Raw genomic sequence first — 17478 nt, 5'->3', positions numbered from 1 at the left:
GCAGGGAGCTACTGTCAGCTGTCAATAAACAGAAAACAGAGCTGCCTGGCTCACTTCTTGGGGACGTGTGTGTGGGAGAACGGGGGTCTAGCTTGCTCCTGGCAGGGAAGAGAAGTCACCAAGAGGGCCACATCCTGGAGCTGACAGGAGCCCTTCTGTGGCTCCTCCCCAGCCTCCCTCCCACTGGCCGCTGGTGCCCCAGCACAACAGCATTCCCGGGTGGCCTGTCACCCCAAGGACTATCCCCACTCACAGCCACAGTCTGTGCAGCTTTTATTTCAATCAAGAAGTAATCAAATCTATATACAGTCTAAAAACAGTAGAAAAGGTGAGTAAAAAGGCCCACAGTCCATCTGGGGCAGGGATGGAGGGTGGGCCGGGCGAGCATCGTACCTGGCACCCAGCGGGAGGGGCTGGGCACTGTCTTGGCGGCGACGATCACAGGACCAAGCAGAGGGAGGCTCGCCGGGCACAGGGTGGGGAGGGCACTGCCTGGCCAGGTGAACCTGTCGGTCTGTCCCCGCAGGGCAGGCAGTGAGCGCCCCTTGAGACCCCTCATGTGGCCAGCCTGGTTGGGACAAGCCTAGGGAGGTCCCAGAGGAAGCCAAGACTGGTCTGGATTCTGTTAGCAAGTCCAAACCTGCGGAGGAAGGGCTCTGTTTCAGCTGCCCCTCCGGCCACGCCGCCCCACCACCACCTGCCATCCTCACCTGCCCTCCGGTGCCACCGACCCAAGGCTTCTAGCTCCTCGCCCCCCCGCCCCCTGCTCCACACACGCAGCCCCTTTGGAAGGCCTGAGCCGAGGCACTGACCTTCACAGTGCTGTCCACAGCTCCCGAGAAGAGCCGGCCCCGGGACACGGCCAGTGCGGTCACACTGCCCTGGTGACGCAGCAGGGTCTGCGTGCAGATCATGTTGTCCATGCTCCAGACCTGGGGGCACACAGGACATGAGGGCCTGCCCACCTGGGTCCAACCGCCCACCATGAACCTCCCACCATCACTAGGTCCGCACGCACCCTGAGAGACCGGTCATAGGACGCGCTGAAGACTTTGGTCTGGTCTGGCGTTGAGATGACCGCCAGGGCATACACAGTGCCAACGTGGCCTGTCAGGGTCCGCACCTGCTCCTTGGACTCAATGTCCCACACCTGAAGGAATGGCCCAAGCAGGTCAGAGCCACAGGCTCCGGGGAGGACAGCGCCCCGGAGGCAGGCCCTGCCCCTAGGTGCCCGCCTTACGTGGATGAGGTTCTCATAGGTGCCACAGACAATGTGGTGATTCGTCACAGCGATAGAGTAGACGCTGCCGCCAGATGTCTGCAGGACGTGGATGCAGTCGAGGGTCCGGATGTCCCAGATCTACGGACAAGCTCGAGCCCGTCGGTCCCAGGCCCGGCACCTTGCCCTCAGGGCCTCTGGATGCTAAGCAGCCCGCTCGTCACCCAGGATGTGTGTGAGGGTCTCCCCAACCCGGCGGCATGGGAGCAGGGCAGACGGAGCCCCCGGGGCCGGCCTGGGCAGTGCCAGCCCAGGGGTCTAGCCTAGTGAGGGGTCTTCCCACGCGAAGTGTGTGCAGACGCACCTTGATTGTCTGGTAGGAGCCACTGTACAGGTAGCTCTGGGCAGCCACCAGCGCCCGCACCCAGTGGTTGAGGCCCGTGAGCTCCTTCTTCAGCTTCAGTTCAGTGCCCACGATATCCCAGACCTGTGGGGACGGCCACAAATGTAGGCTGGGGCGCAGGGGTCCGGTAGCCCACCGCCCCACATGTGCACACGCGAGGCTGGCCTGACCTTGATGGCCTTCAGGGAGCCGCTGAAGAGCATGTTGTGTGAGGAGACCAGCGTGCACACGGGGTTGTCGTGGGCCCGGATCGTGTTCACCTTCTGCAGGTTCTGGATGTCCCACACCTGGCGGGAAGGACGACAGGAAGCCTCGGGTCGTGGTGGCACGGCGGGCCTGGGGCCCCCGGAAGCCGGTGTGGCCCAGGCCCCTCCCACCCACCTGCCGCGGCCCCACTCACGATGATGGTGCAGTCCGCTGAGCCGCTGTAGAGCTTACACCTGGGGGAGCGGAGCCAAGGGGTCAGGGCAGGAGAAGCCACTGTCCTCGCTGGTGTGGCCTTGCCAGGCCAAGGGAGCACCAGCCACCGGGAAGCCACCAGGAACCAGCAGCTCGGCCGGGTTCCTCCTGCTGCCCCCAGCCCTCTGTCTTCCTGTTCCAGCGAGGGAACCTTGGGGGTAGAAGCCTGACCCCGCCGCCTGCCTGGCAAGCGTCCGACAGCAAGCTGTGAGGTATCTACCCCTGTTAGCGCTGCCGACGGCCAAGCTGCTGCTTTCCGGGAACGCACGTCTCTCCCTCTCCTGCCCACAACATGAAGTCTCATGACACGAGACAGGAGAGAAGGTCGAGAGGGGCTACCCTTCTCGGGCGAGGGGGGAGCTGGGCAGGCTACTCTGTGGTCCTGTCCCCAAGCTGTGCCTGAGCCTCTGGCTACAGGCCAGCCGAGCGACGGCGGAGTTCCTGCCTCCCCCAGGCGCCCCAGCTCCGGGGCCACACACTGTGAACGTGGGGGCCTGCGTGCCACCACCCAGCCATCCAGCCCTGCTCAAGGATGAGGGTGCCCCGCAGGAGAGGTAGACACAGCCAGCTGAGGACACATGTGGACCGTGGGGGGAGCAGGGTGTCTCCCGTCCCCGGCTCCACGTGGGTACCATGCATGCCCGCACTCACCCCTGGATACAGAGCGCCAGCACAATGCCGTCGTGGCCTTCTAGCGTCTTCTGGCACTTGTAGGTGGTACACGTATCCCACACCTGCAGAGGCCACCATCAGGCTGGGTCCCAGGAGGGTCAGCCCAACGCCAGGGGGCAGCATGGTGGGAACGTGGAGGGAAGGTGGGTGCAGGCAGTGCCCATTGCCCCCCCCCCCCCCCCGCCACCAGGCTGTAGACCACCTCCCTGGGCAAGACCCCACTCACCTTGATGGTCTTGTCAGAGGAGCCACTGAAGAGCAGGTCCCCCATGGAGTAGACACACAGACACCAGACGGGGCCCTGGTGGCCCACAAAGGTTCCTTTGCACTTGAAGATCTGTTGTGGGTCATAGGCTGCGGAGACGGGAGGAGCTGGTGAGGGCCCGGGGGCGCCCAGGGGCAGCAGAGGGGGCAGCGGCAGGCCCGTACTCACATCCGAGGATGCCTGTGTTCAGCCGCGCATTGATGTGGGACAGCTCATCCTGCCAAGACCAAGAGTACAGGGCGTGCTGGCTGTGGGTCCGCGGTCCCCCTGCCCCCACGCGGCAGCAGCCGCCTCCCCCAGCACAGACACTGAACCCTTACAGCGGGGTGGCGGGGAGCGGGGCAAGCCTCCTGTTGGGGCCTAGGCCGAGGGCCGGTCCTGCGTCCCCACCCCCCCACCCCCCACCCCGCACGTGGCCCCCTCCCGCTCACGTTCAACATGGACGCATCCCTCCGGAACTCCATGAGGTCCTCGCTGAGCTTGCTCTGGTTTTCGTCGAGGACGTCTGAGTGGCAAGGAAGAGGGTGTCAGGGACCGGGAGGAGAGGCCACACCCCTGCCTTCTGGGCCGCGCCCTCACCGAACTTGAGCTCCAGGCTCTTCTCCAGCTGGTCAATCTTCTCCGAGAGCTTGCCCAGCATGGAGCGCAGGAAGGCGATCTCCTGGTCCTTCTGGGCCAGCGCCACGTGCATCTCGTGGAAGCGGTCGTCCGTCTGCTGCAGGAACTCCTTCAGGCCCTCGAAGCGGCAGGTCTCCAGGTGTGTCTCATACGTGTCCTGGTTCCCGATGAATGTGCACCTGGAGACGCAGGATGGCTGCCCTGCCCACCTGCCTGCCCAGTGGGGCACTGCCCCGCCCACCCCCCCACGCCTCCCCACACCTCCCACCTGCTGCCCACCCGTCCATCCTGCTCCCACTCAGCACCCATCAGGCCACTTGGGGAGGAAATCTAGTCCTTCTGCTCCCAAAGCTCCTTAAGGGCTCTTCCGCACCCTTCGACAGCCTCCCGGCTCCTGCCTCTTCCCCCCTCCCACCGCCCCCTGCTCTCTACCCCACTCATGATGGTCCGGCCGCCCGAAGCCCTCATGCTAGTCTCTGGCTCACACCCACACATGCATCAGTTCTCAGGGACCCCCCCTTCCCTGACCTCCCAGCTCGCCGACCACTCCGACCCCTCTGCGTTCCTGTGGGGCTCAGGCCTCTCCTTCACGGCACCTGTACCTCAGTTTGTAATTACATAGCTGACGGTGAGGCTCCCGCTAAGGTCCGTCTCCCCAGGACCCTGGCTGTCTCCCCAGCGCCCAGCACACAAGCAGATCTCAACAAGGGTTCGCTGAAGGAGGGACTGTGAATGCCAGCCCGGAGGCCCCGCCGCCCCCGCCCTGCCCGCCCACCGGCCGGGGGCAGCCCACATGCCCACCCCCGCCCACTCACCCGTACTTGGAGTGGGGACACTTGATGTGCTCACACTCCTTGAGGTGGGCCTCCAGGTTCATCTTGAGGAGGGGCGGGCAGCTGGGGTTGTTGGGGCACCGCACAGGCCTGTAGTCACAGCTGCCCTCGTGGTCCCTTTGGGAGGCGGGCGTCAGTCCCCAGAGGCACTGGCTCTCAGCACCCCTGGGAGGGGCGGGGGGCGGGGGCCGAGGACAGCACTTACTTCCGAGCGCTGAGCTTGATGGTGAAGGGGCACCCTCGGGGATCCACCTCAAAGACGGCAGGCTTCCCGGCCCCCGCTGCCCGGCAGCCGTGCCTGCAGTGGATGAACAGCTCCCCGATCTGCTCGGCCACCGCGATGTTGTTCACCACCACGGTCAGCTTGGCGTGGTCCACAGGGCACTTCTCTGGAGGGGAGGGCGTGCTGACCTCACCGTCCACCTGGCTGTCCCTGCCCCGGCAGCTCTGCTCTGAGTGCTGCGACCAGGCTGCACTGGGGGCGGGCTCTTCCCTGGTAAGTCCCCGTGTGGCAGGCCCGGAACGGGCTCCTCAGGCTGGCCGCACCGAGCCTCTTTCTGGGCCCTGATGCACCCATCTACCTGCCCCGCTGCCATGCCTGAATCTGGATGGGGGCACAGCTGGGCCACCAAGGGTGACCACTGGGTAAGCAGGAGGGACCGGAGGCCTCTGGGCTGACTCAGGAGTCTGGGACAGGGCAGAGGAAGCTGGGGCAGAGCCTGGAGAGTAACTAGCCCCGGGCCCAGGGGCCCAGGCTTGAGAGGGTGAGGCGGGGGGCCCTGATGGCCAAGGCACTCTTGCTGGAAACAGCTGGTGCTGAGCAGGAGGCCCCGAGACGTGGGTCTCACCACGTCGCCCATCAAGGTCCGGAGCCCGGCCTGAGCGCCCTGCGGCAGAGACGCTGGGGGCAGGGCTAGGGAGAAGCCACCATGTGCTAAAGGGCATGATCAGTGCTGGGCCTAGGCTGGGACCTCTCCGGAGGGACCCTTCCCAAGAGGGGTAATGAGGTCAGCCGGACCGGGGTCTGGGGAGGGGGGGGCCCTACCTGACTTCAAGGCGCATCTTCGGCAGAAAGTGTGCTGTGGAGACAACGGGTGGGCTTGGGGCATGGACACAGAGTCGCCCCCACCCCGTGCCCACTGAAGAGGGCAGCCCCTGGGCGGCCACGCCGGGCCCCGTGGTGGCGCACGTGTCAGGAAGGGAGGGGTGGCCTCACCCCGCACGTGGTGATCACGGGGTCCTTGAACACACTGCAGCACAGCTGGCAGCACAGCTTCACCGACGGCTGCTCAGCAAACACCAGGGGCTCCTAGAACCGGGCAGGGCAGGGTGAGGGGGGGCCGGGGCGCAGACGGCGGTGGGGGGCGGGGGCGGGTAGCGGCCGAGAAAGGCCTGCCGCGGAGGCCTGGGGCCGGGCCTGAGCGTGAGGGGACCGAAGCAGGGAGGACCCCCCTCCAGCCGCGCCCTTGGCCGTGCGCACCTGCTTCTCTAGCGGTGATGGAGACTCGAAGACCCCACACGGGCGCCGCCCTCACTTCCCAAAGCTGGACCCCGGGTAGCCCACAAGAAGAGGTGCCCGGGGAGTGCTGGGGGGGGGGGGGGGGGGAGGCGTAGGCCAGACCTTCCCGCCCCTTGAGGGGCCGCCTGCTGGGCGGACACACCTACCGGCTCCTCCTCCTCCTCGGGCAGCGAGAACGTGGAGCGCAGGGACATGCTGGACTCTGAGTGCAGGGAGCGGACGGAGATGGCCGAGTCGGAGCGGCGTGGGGTGCTGATGGGGGGCTGCGGCACACAGGGACAGGCGGGCCCGTCAGCCGGTGGGGAAGCTGGGGCCCCTTCACCCCGCAGAGCCGCCGCCTGTGCCCAGGGAGCCGATGGGGCGCCCGGGCCCCCTGCCGGCCCAGCGGTCCCGGCCCTGTGGCTGGGCCACCCGCTCACGTCTGCCAGCTTTCTTTGTGTAAATGGAGAGACTTCCTGCTATTCAATTCCAGAAGGACACGCTCGCCTGGCCTGCTTCCTGCTTCCCGTGAGGGAATGTGGGCTGCACACGGGGCACCTCCATCAGCCAGTCCCGGGCCGGCCTCCACGCCCGGACTGCCAGAGGAAGGGAAGGCCGGCAGAGGCTGGGGGCTCCACGTCCCCTTGGGTTTGGCTGCCCGTCTGGCTTCCCTGGCTGGGGACACGGGGCCGGGCCACTGAGGCTCCCAGGGAAGGCAGGGACCTCCCCACTGAACCCTGGCCAAGATTCTCAGAGGGAGGAAGAGCCATGGGTGCCTGCCTCTGCCTGAGTCATGGAAGATGAGGATCTGGGGGAGCCTGGGTGGGGAAACCGTCCCCTCCCCCCCGCCTTGGCCTAGAACCCCCCAGTAAAGATCCTGTAAGAGCCACTGCTCCCCACCCAGCCCACGGGCTTCCTCCTGGTCCCGGCCACTCTGGGGAAAATCCCCTCCCGGGCAGCCATGGGTGAGTCGGAGGTCATGGAGGCCGAGGCAGGCGGAGCCAGGGAGTGGGGCGCAAGGTGCCTGCTTTGTGCTTAGAGAAGGCCTAGTGTAGCGCCTGGCACACAGCGCATTCAAGTAATTAAAAAAAATACTGTTTCCCTTAGTATTAAATAGGAAACGAAGGCCTAGCAGCCCAGCATGAGAAGACTTGGGTCCTGGAGGCTGGGAGGACAGGAGAACCAGCTGGAGTCCGTGGGGCCACCACACTGGCGAGAACCCCGAGAATCCGTAAGGGGAAGCAGAAAGCGAGGCTCTGCAGAGGTGAGCGGCAGGAGGGCCCGAGCCACCCCCTCGGCCAAGGCAGCTCCTCGCTTCCGACAGGCCCAGAGCCCAGCGACACGGTCCAGTGGCCAGGCAGGCAGGGGACAGCCACTGTGACCCTGGCCACACAGCCTGGGCACTGACAGCCAGCCTCGACTCCACCCCAGCCCCTTCCTCACTCCGCAGAGCCAGCGGCAGGAGGTTCTCTGGCTCTCCCTGTCAGCACAGCCCTAGCAGGCCCGTTATCATCCCCCAGCTCTGGCCGTCCTCCTTCCAGCCACCTGCTCAGGGGTCCCGCCTCCACCCACCAGCCCACGCTCCAATCCTCTACTCAATAGCAGACAACTTTAAAAACGGAAACGTGATCTGTGACCCACACGCCTGAACCTGCTGTGGCTCCCATGGCCTTCAAGACGGAGCTGAATGTGCTTCGCCCCAGCTCGCAGGCTCTGCACCCTCCGGCCCCACTGCTCCTTCCTCCTCCACAAAGTCCTGCCACGGGCGCTTAGGCCTCACGACGTCCAGACATACCAGCCCTCTGTCTCACCAACCCACCGTAGCCTGCAGACCGTAGCTCAGGGCGTGCCTCGAGGTGGAGCCTCCCCTTCAGCTACCCCTGGGACCTGGCCCTGGGGAAGGACGGCATGGCCGGAGGCCGTGGGGAGAGAAGTGACCATGGCACAGACCTACCATGCTATCCTCCTCGTCCCGCGGTGAGTAGGCGAGGGTGCTAGAAGAAGACGGTGTCCTGCGGTGCTGTTTGTATGTGCTGGTCCCATCGGCTGCCAAGAAGAGAGGGTGGGGTTGCCACGAGTGTGATCTGCAGGGGCATGGCTGGCCCCCCGTGGCGGGAAGTGGGCTCCCTGGACGGACAGGCCCGGTGGGGGCAGGGGCTGGGCCAGACAGGGGGCTAATCCCCTCTGGGAAGTCTCCTTGCCCCCCACCCTCTCCCGTGTCCTCCTTCTTGATCTGAGGGCCACTTGGCTGGGGCTGGGCTCGGGGGCAGCTGGGAGCCACCCTGCCCCTGTCAGGGGCCTGAGCAGGACAAGGGCCAGAACGCAAGCTGGCCTGAGCCCCCAGCAAGCCCCGCACTGGCCCTGCATCCTCAGCCCCCTCCAGGGCCAGGCAGGTGGGGAGGGAGGGCACAGCCTGGGGCCAGCCCGGCTCAGGTGGTCTCCAGGGCCTATCCTCTGTGCCTGGAGCTCCGGAGCCCCCAACAGTCACACTCCCAAGGCAGGCTGAAGGTGGGGTGGAGGGATCATCTCTCTGACTCTACAAGGTGCCAGCGGTCTGACCCTGGGGCTGCCCTGTGCCCAGCTGAGGCAAGAGCCCAACATCTGAGTGATTAATCTGGAGGTTGCCTGGCCCGAGTGGGATGTCATCTTGCTTGGCTCTCAAGGTAACCCTACCAGTGGGCGGGTCCTCCGATGTCCTCAGTGCCCAGAGGAGGAGACAGGGACAGAGGCCTGAGGCCCCCGGGCCGGTGTGTGGTGGGGACTGACAGGCAGCCCGCTGTTTGGGTCTGCTTGTCTCCCAGCTGTTCCCCTGGCCAGAACCTGGAACCACCCTCGGGCCTTCTCAGCCCACTCCAGGGAAGGCGTTGGTCAGGAGTCCATGGGGAAGCCAGAAGCCCTGGAGTGGCCACCACCGGCCTCAGGCCCACCCAAACCCAGACATCACAACCAGCCCCAAAGGCAAGGTTTCATGAGTCGGGCTTTAAGCAGCTCCCCTGTCACTGGGCCTCAGTTTCCCTATCTGTGAGAGGGGTCAGGTGAGGTGACTGTCCATACCCAGTCCTGACCCATCCCTGCCACCGATGGGGTTGCTGGGTAGGGCGAGAGAGAGACAGACTCCCATCACTGTCTGCTCCAGGAGCGCGGGACTGCCGTGACGGGGGCCCCTGCAGCTTCTAAGAGTAAGTGAGGCGTTGAGGAACAGTGACCTGGGTGCTTGTATTAGGGGAGACGTTTATTTATTCTCAGGACAGAACATCTAAGAAGGAAAAGGGGCACTTTTGGAGCATCTGATTGAGCCACCCTGGGGCAGAGGGGCCAGTGTGAGCACATGCGCACAGTGGTCCTGTGGCCTCACTGCTGAGTCCATCGAGAGGGAACCCCGGAAAAGCAATTAAAAATCGGCTTCACCTACGAGGAGCAGAGTACCAAAAAGGCAAAGGAACAAAGTCCATCCCTGAACCCCCAGCCCTGACAAGAGAGGCAACACACCCTCATGACTCAGGGAAGGAGGTAGTGCCCCGGGCTGTTAGCCCCTCACAACCTCCTCGAACACACGGCCCCGGGCTGGAACCGATCTGGAGAAAGGACACCGCGAGTACTTCTTACCACCCACACGTGTCCAGCGTGGCCCCCAGTCCCGACCTCCTGGAGGCTGCTAGGAGCCCAGGGCGGGGATGAACCAGAGGACGCTAGGACGAGGGACAGGGAAGGTGGGGCAGCCCTCCCCAGAGGTAACGGGTGAGGCCCCGGGACGGAGGTGCTGGGATGCCCGGGGTTGCGGGGGGAGGAGAAGGATGCGGCAGCAGAGGCGGTGGGGGGGGGGGGGGGGCGGCAGGCAGCCTAGGGTCGACACCGATGCCCCCTCCTGCCCCACCAGGACGTGCCCGCAGACCTGTAAGGGAGTAAGGGACGCCCAGATTCTGCCCAACCCACCCTGGCCTGGGCTCACAGGCTGGCTCACCTTTTGTGATGGTGGTGACGGCCGAAAAGGCAGGCCCGAAGGTCGTTTCCATTCTGGTCTGGACAGAGAACAGATGAGACTTGGCATCGACCCCCAGCGAGGATGTGTACACACACGTGGACGGGCACCGACGCGCTTTCATAGCACCATGGTCACGTGCGCGCGTGAGCTCACGCGGACACACGCGGCACAGGCCCTCCACGTAGGGAGGGGACTGCTCTGGAGGCTCTGCGGGGACCCCGGCACACAAGGTGAGCACGAGGGGGAGGCCCTTCCCTGTGAGGTTCCCGCTTACCCCGGCGGTGACGTCGGCAGTGGGAAGGTTGGCGGGCCCCCCGGAGAAGCGGTTGTAGCGGGCGCTCTTGCCCGAGCTCATGCTCTAGAGAGGCATCTAGGGTCCGCGGGCAGCGTCTCCTGAGGGGGGGAGCACAACGGTGGTGGGGACGGTGGCCCGGACTCGTCAGATTGGCCGGCGCTGACCCATGCGGCCAGGCCTGCTCTGGCTGGTCCACTCCAGGCACACTTTGGCCTCTCCACCACCAGTGCCAACAAGGGCGGGTCCATGCGGGCAAAGTCTCTTTCCCTCCTCCCATCCCAGGTGTGCACAGGCCCAAGGAAGGGAGGAGGCCCTGGGGGCAGGCAGGCAGCTGGCACTCAGCTTTACCTTCCTTCAAGGCTCAGGCTTTTGGAAACGTCACCAACTCCGCCCCAGAGGCGGAAGCCCCCACTGTGCTCTGCCCGAATCTCTGGGTCTGAGGGCAAGTGTCCCTGGAGCCAAGACTGGGCTGTGGTGTGGCATCCGGGGCGGGATCAAGCCGTGTGCCTGCTTCCTACCAGGTAGGACAGTCCCGGTCTGCAGGATGGAAGGACGCTGGCCACACCCCAGACGACCGGTCGGTGATGTACCTGGGGCCCAGCCTCTCAGAGGCTCATCATGCAGATAAAGCCCCTTTGGGACAGGGGGAGGAGATGAGAGTCCTGATCCCAGACCTTGTGCAGGTCCAACTGTCGACTCAGGACTCACAGGCTGAGGTGGTGGGGAGAAGGCACAGTGGGTATCATCCTGGGCCTGCAAGAATTACTCCCCCCCACCCCACTCCACCCAAGACGAGGGGTCTGGCCATTAGAGAGGAAAGGGGACCAGCCTGCAGCCACGATCGTGGATAGCCTGGGGAAGCCACCCCACTGCCAGGGCGACGCCCACCTTCCCAGGGGCCCTCCTGGGGTCAGCGTCCACGGCAGCGTCTATCTCCCCTCTGGAGTCAGCTGTAGCCTCGAGGCCCCAGCTTTAAGCCAGGCTCCCCGCGAGGAGGAGCACACGTGAGCTCTCTCCCCAGGAGACCCCTGGGAGGCCACAGCGCGGGCTCATCACCTGCTGCTAGGCCGGGCCAGCAGAACGAGTGTTGGGAACTCCCGGGGAGGCCGGCACGTCCCGCTCTCGTGGGGCACAAGGGCACATGCAGGCTGGGGCCCACCCTGTGCTGTGAAGGCCCCCCATGACTGAGGAGGGGGCTCCGGGTGGAGGGGCTGCTGAGCCATCTGGCCATGTCTGCCTCACACACGCCACAGCCACTCGGTGGTCCTGCAACCCAACCTAGGGGTCTACGGGGAGGGGCTGGCTCCCGAGCCGTGTGTTCCCATGCTGTGCTGCTGAGCTGTCACAGCTCCCCCATCTTCTCTCCCACCTGCCCCTTTGAATACCACCTGCAATGCCACTGCCCCCCCGCCCCCAGTCTTCTAGACTCGGGCCTCGGTGCAGTGGCTGTCAGTCCCCACACTTGGCCCTGCCACAAGGCACCGCCACCGATGCTCTCAGCGCCCTGGGGGTCCAGGTAGACCAGGGGATGGGGGGATCCCAAGATGTTGGCCAAAGCCTCCCCCTCCTGCCCATCACTCCCCCTGCTGTGACTCAAGAGACTTGGCGGTTAAGTCCCAGACCAGGCTCTCCGGTGGCTTGTCCTCATGGGGGAGAGGCAGGGACTCCCGAGAGTGGGCAGTACCAGGCCCTTGGTGGAGGTGTGGCTGTGGTGGGTCCGGAAGCCCCACCTCCAGTGCCGCTGCTGGTCTCCACGCTAAGCAGGAAATCCTGGGGCCACCCTGCTTGCAGCAAGGATACCCCGGCTGGGGTGACATAGGAGCTCCAGGACTCACCTTTTGGGAAACCCAAGGTCGGCTCCCGCCTCGGCACCATGGGGCGTGCCAGGAGGAGGCTGGGGGTGGGTCACGGGGGCCGGCCCACACTGACCTGGATTTTACAATTCATCTGCTCCCTCTGCTGCAAGCTCCCGAGGCCCAGCGGCCAGCGGCTGGCTCCAGCGAGCGGCTCCCGTGGTCCAGGCAGCCGGGACCCCAGCAGGGACTCCCCCCAGGACGGCGGCCAGCACGCCAGCCCCCGTGGGGCCTGTGTGCCTGCTGCTCAGTCTGAGGGAGCAGGCGTCTGGCTCTCCCTCACTCTGAAGTGAAGTAAACAGAAAGGCACGCAGGGCAACATGCAAATCGGCTGGAAAGTCCCCTGACAGCCAATAGCGGCCAGGCCGGCAGACACACAACCCGGGGGCGGGGTGCGGGGGGCGGGGGGGGGGGGGGAGAGATGTACAGACTGGCCAGAGAGCAGAGTGGAGCCAGGGAAGGAGGGAAGTAACTGCTTCCCCATTTACATGGTTTGGCCTGCACTCCCAGCCAGGGACCCGAGGCGGGGGGAGGGGGGGGTTGCTGGGCTGCAGCCACCGCCTCCCCCAGCTGTGCACCCCCAGATCACAACGATCAGATCCTACCGTAACTAAGCATCCTGGAATTGAGCAAGATGCCCTGAGCCTTCAGCCCCGCTCCCCCAGGGGCTGCATTTTGCAATAAGTCTTCGCCAGTGTCTCCCAGCTCTTTGGGCCCAAACCCCAGAAACAACAGCACAGCTGCGTACGCCCCCCACCCCGCTGGGCCCAGCTGTCCAGGGTGGGGTATGCCCCCGCCCCCCAGGGGTAGGCCTCCTCGCCACCCCGCACCAGGCCTGTATGCAGGCGGACAGGGAGTTGTCAGCTAGACGACTGGACACTCCCATACTGGGAAAAGCTATGGGCTGAGCCTGCCAGGCACAGCTCCCCTTCCCTCCCCAGGCGAGTACCCCCACCCTGTCTGCTCCAGGTGCCTCCGCAGAGCCCAGGCAAGGGACACAAGGACCGTATCTCTTAAACAGAAAGGACCGCACGCAGGTCCTGCTGGAGATGGGGCCTCAGATGAGGCTGGTGGGAGAGTGGTACCCAAGGTGCCCGGGGTCAGTGCAAAACCAGCTCCCCTGCTTGAGCCCAGGGTCAAGGCCCAGGGATCTCTGTCCACCCAAGTCCATGTCCAAAGGGCCCCTGGGGCACACTCCTTGCCCGACAAGGGAACGAAGATCCACCTATAATGCCCCAGCCCCTCTTCAGGAAAGCCCCCCACCAGCCCCGTTCTCTGGGCAGCCTACACCAGAGAGCAGGCCAGCTCCCTTGGGAACCCCTCCCCACCCCCACCCCCTGGAGGGAGGCCAATGGGGTCTGCTAGGCTCACCCTTGGGAATGTGGGACAAAGATCCCCCACTGTGGTCCCTGTGGCTGGCAGCCAGCAGAGTGGGTACTGTAGGCTGTAAATGCTGGACTGGGACGGGGCGGGGGGGGGGGGGGGGACGACGACAGTGGGATGGCCAGAAGCAGGTCCTTCGAGGAGTGAGTGTGGTGGGGTCCCCTCAGCAGCATGTGCTGAGCCAGCAATAGGGGTAGGCTGGCCCTGGAAGCACCATCAGGCCACACATTTAGTGGTGACTGCCCCAGGGTGAGCATGGGTGGCCAGGACACCTCAGCCCTGCCTGGCACAGAGCTGTGGGTGGCCACCAGACTGCAGCCAGAGCTCCAGATGCAGCCCCTGGTATCATCCATGGACCACCCAGCCCCTGGGTCAGCCCCCGAGGGCCCCCTGGCCCAAGCCCACGCAGGACTGCCAAATCCTACAGAAACAGGCTGGGTTGCCATAGCAAAGCCATATACCCCTCTCCCAGCAGCTCCCTGATGTCCCCTTAGCACGTCTTTTCCATCCCAGATAGGCACGGTGTGACGTCAGGGCCCCCCCCAAGCACCTCAGCAGGCCCAGGTTTGAGGCCTGCCCGGCCCCCCTTCCCTCCGAGCACCCGGCCCTGGACTCTGCCCTCACCTTCCATCCTTCCCTCTGTGCCCACGGTTCCTAAAGGGTGGTCTCAAGGTTGCCAGACGGAGAGATATTCTGGAAAAAGGTGGTGTTTGGCCTCCTCTCTGAGCACCTAGCCGTAGGGGCCACTTTTACCTGCCCACACCCTTCCTCCAACTCAGCGAGTGTCTGGGCCAACCCAGGCTGCAGAGGCACAAGGGGGAAGCAAGTCCCAGGCTGTCTTAAATCAGTGAGTCTAAGGTCAGCCGGATGTCTTAGTTGGAAGGGCGCGCGACTCTTGATCTTGTGGTCAAGAGTTCGAGCCCCACGTAGGGTGGAGAGATTACTTAAATAAATCAAACTTAAGAAAAAAAAATCAGTGAGTCTAAACTTGTGGAGACGGGTCCTGGGCCTCTGCCCAAGAGCCCAGGGACACCTCGGACCCGGGCTACACCTCCAGGCCGCCCTGGCTGTTTCCGCCTCCCTGACTTCCTCTTTCTTGGTTCCCTACAGAAGCTTGGGGAGTGTGCACAAAGTCCCAGCCGGGAGCCCCGCCTGGACATGCAGACATGCACCAGCCCGCTCCACTGTCCATTCCATGCCCTTTCAGCCCAGGCTGTGGTACTACAGTCTTTCTGGCACATTCCTTCAGTCCCGGTTTCCATAAGGCTGCCCCTTCTCCGGGGGATAGCCGAGTACCAGGTCTCCATGTGACCTCAGCACTGGACTCCAGGACCGCTTTCTCCCTCCTCTGCCCCACCTGACCCCATGTCCCTCCAAGGAGCAACCGAATTTCTTCTGTGGAAGGGCCAGCACACCGGGGACGCCCTGGGGCATCTACTGAAAGCTGAGGGGTTCGGGCCCCTCTACGAGGGTACCTCCTGCATAAGCCACAGATGGCCCGGTAAAGTCCTAGGAGCCGACTCAACAGCAAGGTCAGGCCAATGGGGACCCAGGTTCGGAGCAAGTTATGTCCTGCTGACCCCTCCCAAGGCTGGGCATATGCTGGCACACTTCACTTATGTGCTTATACTGACCCCTCCAAGTGTTCCTTACGGACAGCACGACGGTCAGGCCACAAATGCAGGACTCAGACCTGGGTTCAAATCCCACCTCTGCCACGTAACAGCTGCGTGACTTTGGGCAAGCTGCTTGCCCTCCAGGGCCTCAGATTTCTCACTCGTTAAACAGAGTGGATGTACTCCCATCTGAAAGGAGCTGCGAGAGGCGGGGCAACAGTGAGGGCTCCAGTGACAGCAGCCCCTCTTCGAGAGTCAAGAGTAGAGGCCGGAGGCCACCCCAGGACTTAGAGCCCACAAGGGGTCACACCGCGGCCAACCAAAGCCCTGTTGTGCCAGCAAACCGAGGAGCCCATGGTGCACCAAAGCCAGCCGCACACCAAGCCGTGCCGAGGAGCACCACACCGCAGAGCCCAGGCTGCCTGGAGCCGTCCAAACAGGTCAGGCCCTTCAACCACATCTCTCCCGTTTCCCAAACTCTCTGGTTTCGCAGCCGGCCGGCCGGCCAAGGTTCACACCCACTGCATGCCAGTCCCTGTGAGGGTGAGAGGGCACGTGGTGACGGCTGAACATGAGTCTGACCTTGAGAAGCTAGGGGGCCTGGTAGGAGAGGTAGACAGGCTCGGGAGTATTAGTAAGCCCCATTCGAGCTGCCAAAGACCCTTTTCTGTGGGTTCCTGTCCCAGCAAAGTCAGTGCTTCAGACTCTGATCTTTCCCATTCGTTTCCAGAAATATTGTGTGTGACACACAGCCACAGTGGGGGTTGCTCCACAGGGACCCCTCAGGAAGGAAGACATCCCCTCCTTCCCAGCTGGTTACCTCCCTCAGCCAGGTTGCCAGGATCCCTGCTTCCCCTCAGAGGGAGCTTCTGGCTTCCTGGGGCTAGTGCAGCTATAACATGCAGGAACCTTGATACACAGAGACCAGGGATTCCGGAGAAACGTGAATGCCCAGAGCAATGCAAGTAGGGATGTATGACAGAAAGGTAGTGCCTGCCTGCCGCACAGGCTTGCGGGGAAGGGGTGTGGGAAGGGAGAGGCCCAAAGAGAAGGAATGAGGAAGAGGGAGGTCACATGCTTGGCAAAGGCCAAGGGGTGGGCAGCCCTCAGGAGAGGGGGCCTGTGTGTGCACAGGAAGGGGTGTGAGGGATGGGGAGAAGGGTGAACAGTCTGGGCAGCTTGGAGCTCTAGGCAAGGGAGGCAGCAAAGCAGGGTGGAATCCCCAGCCCTACCCTCCACCCCTGTCCTGCCAAAGCAGGGTGGGATCCAGCACAATCGCAGCCTCGGCTCCAGCTGAATGCCCTGGACTTGTTCAAGGCAACGAGGCCGGAACAGCCAGACAGCCTCGTCTCCCACCCCCTCTACACACAACCAGGGGCTCTTTACCGGCCTTGGATCTGATGCTGGCTCTCCTGTGCTCGAATCCTCCAACAGCCTTCCTTGCAAGCACAATACAATCCCTCCACCATGCACTCTGGTGTGGCCCCGTGGACTAGGCCTCTCACCCCTCTGCCAGCACTCACTGGCGCACCAAGCCCTTTCTTGCTCTGGGCCTTTGCACACCTTGCTCCCTCTGCCTGGCATGCTCTTCCAGCAACTTCCCAAGACAAGCTGCTTGCTGTAGGCACCTCCCCCCTCCCCAAGCCACTGGAGAGCGCCCCGTACTCTTTCTCAGCGCCCTGTTTCTCTCATAGCACCTATCACAACTCTTTAGGATTCTGTGTGTACTGTCAACCCCTCCCCGCTCTAGATGGCCGGTTCTCAAGCCGGGGTGTGTGGGATTGGGGGAGGATTTTGTCCCCCAGGAGACGTTTGGCGGTGTCTGCAGGCATTCTGGGTTGTCAAGACGTGGGGGTGGGAGAGGTTACTGGCATCTAATGGGTGGGGACCAGGGATGCTACTCAACATCCTACAAAGCACGGCAGAGAAGGATCGGCGAGAAGTGTCAACAGCGGCCGGGCTGAGAAAAGCTGCAGAAGAGCCTACGAGAACTGGGACCCCGGCGGCGCTCAACGAACGCAAGAAAAAGGAATGAATAAAGAAGGGGAGAATGGGGCAATGGGGCAAGCGACGGACAGACACCGAGACCCCGGCCCGTGTCGGCCCCGCCCCCCCAGGCCCGACGCCTCCGCGGACCCCGAAGCGCCTACCGCGCGGCCCCGAGGCGCGAGCCCCGGGCCGGGCGCGCCGCGCGGACACTCACCCGCCCGCGGCCGCCCGGGAGCGGCAGCGATACCCTCCCGCTTCATCGTGCCCCCGCGGCCGCTGGCCGGGAGACAGACCGGACGCGCGAGCCGGAAGCGCTGAGGCGCTACGCCCGCCGGGACTTGTAGTTCCCCGTCTCTCAATGCCTGGGTCCCCGCCTCACGCGCGGCTCTCCAG

General features: G+C 64.3%; 1 protein-coding gene and 2 long non-coding RNA genes across 5 annotated transcripts; 2 read left to right on the top strand and 1 right to left on the bottom strand.

The window, feature by feature from the left end:
- Positions 1–256: 256 nt before the first annotated feature.
- Positions 257–17438, bottom strand: TRAF7 (TNF receptor associated factor 7). Of its 3 annotated transcripts, XM_053212883.1 has the most exons (22): positions 17300–17436; positions 12174–12381; positions 10224–10342; positions 9929–9986; positions 7922–8013; positions 6135–6251; positions 5686–5778; positions 5515–5548; positions 4675–4858; positions 4452–4586; positions 3598–3815; positions 3450–3523; positions 3187–3235; positions 2980–3107; positions 2733–2815; positions 2023–2062; positions 1793–1909; positions 1584–1706; positions 1241–1360; positions 1019–1150; positions 813–932; positions 257–640 (listed from the first exon to the last, which is right to left on the bottom strand). In XM_053212883.1, the coding sequence occupies exons 3-22, from the start codon at positions 10302–10304 to the stop codon at positions 626–628; spliced, it is 2013 nt and encodes a 670-aa protein (XP_053068858.1). In that variant the 5' UTR covers positions 10305–10342; positions 12174–12381; positions 17300–17436; the 3' UTR covers positions 257–625. The 3 variants fall into 3 exon arrangements, with proteins under 3 accessions (XP_053068858.1, XP_026899377.2, XP_026899378.1); XM_027043576.2 differs by lacking the exon at positions 12174–12381 and having other exon boundaries at positions 4458–4586; positions 17300–17438; XM_027043577.2 differs by lacking the exon at positions 12174–12381.
- Positions 6058–8266, top strand: LOC128313571 (uncharacterized). Its single transcript, XR_008294461.1, has 3 exons — positions 6058–6932; positions 7085–7231; positions 7570–8266. It is a non-coding gene; the product is annotated as an uncharacterized LOC128313571 (long non-coding RNA).
- On the top strand, positions 8303–11562 carry LOC113594955 (uncharacterized). The gene is made up of 3 exons (XR_003415437.2): positions 8303–9677; positions 9845–10179; positions 10766–11562. It is a non-coding gene; the product is annotated as an uncharacterized LOC113594955 (long non-coding RNA).
- Positions 17439–17478: the final 40 nt, after the last annotated feature.

The sequence above is a fragment of the Acinonyx jubatus genome, chromosome E3 (genome assembly GCF_027475565.1).
Source record: "Acinonyx jubatus isolate Ajub_Pintada_27869175 chromosome E3, VMU_Ajub_asm_v1.0, whole genome shotgun sequence".
Classification (NCBI taxonomy): Eukaryota; Metazoa; Chordata; class Mammalia; order Carnivora; family Felidae; genus Acinonyx; species Acinonyx jubatus.
The sequence above is the reverse complement of the archived record's forward strand: the minus strand, read 5'-3'. Positions and strand labels throughout refer to the sequence as shown.

Excerpts from the sequence above, each read along its gene's own strand:
- TRAF7 (XM_053212883.1), bottom strand. The coding sequence starts at position 10,304 with ATGAGCTCGGGCAAGAGCGCCCGCTACAACCGCTTCTCCGGGGGGCCC. Across the intron at positions 9,987-10,223 it reads CTGCCGACGTCACCGCCGGG|ACCAGAATGGAAACGACCTT; the intron begins GTAAGCGGGAAC and ends TTCTCTGTCCAG. Across the intron at positions 4,587-4,674 it reads ATCAAGCTCAGCGCTCGGAA|GGACCACGAGGGCAGCTGTG; the intron begins GTAAGTGCTGTC and ends CGCCTCCCAAAG.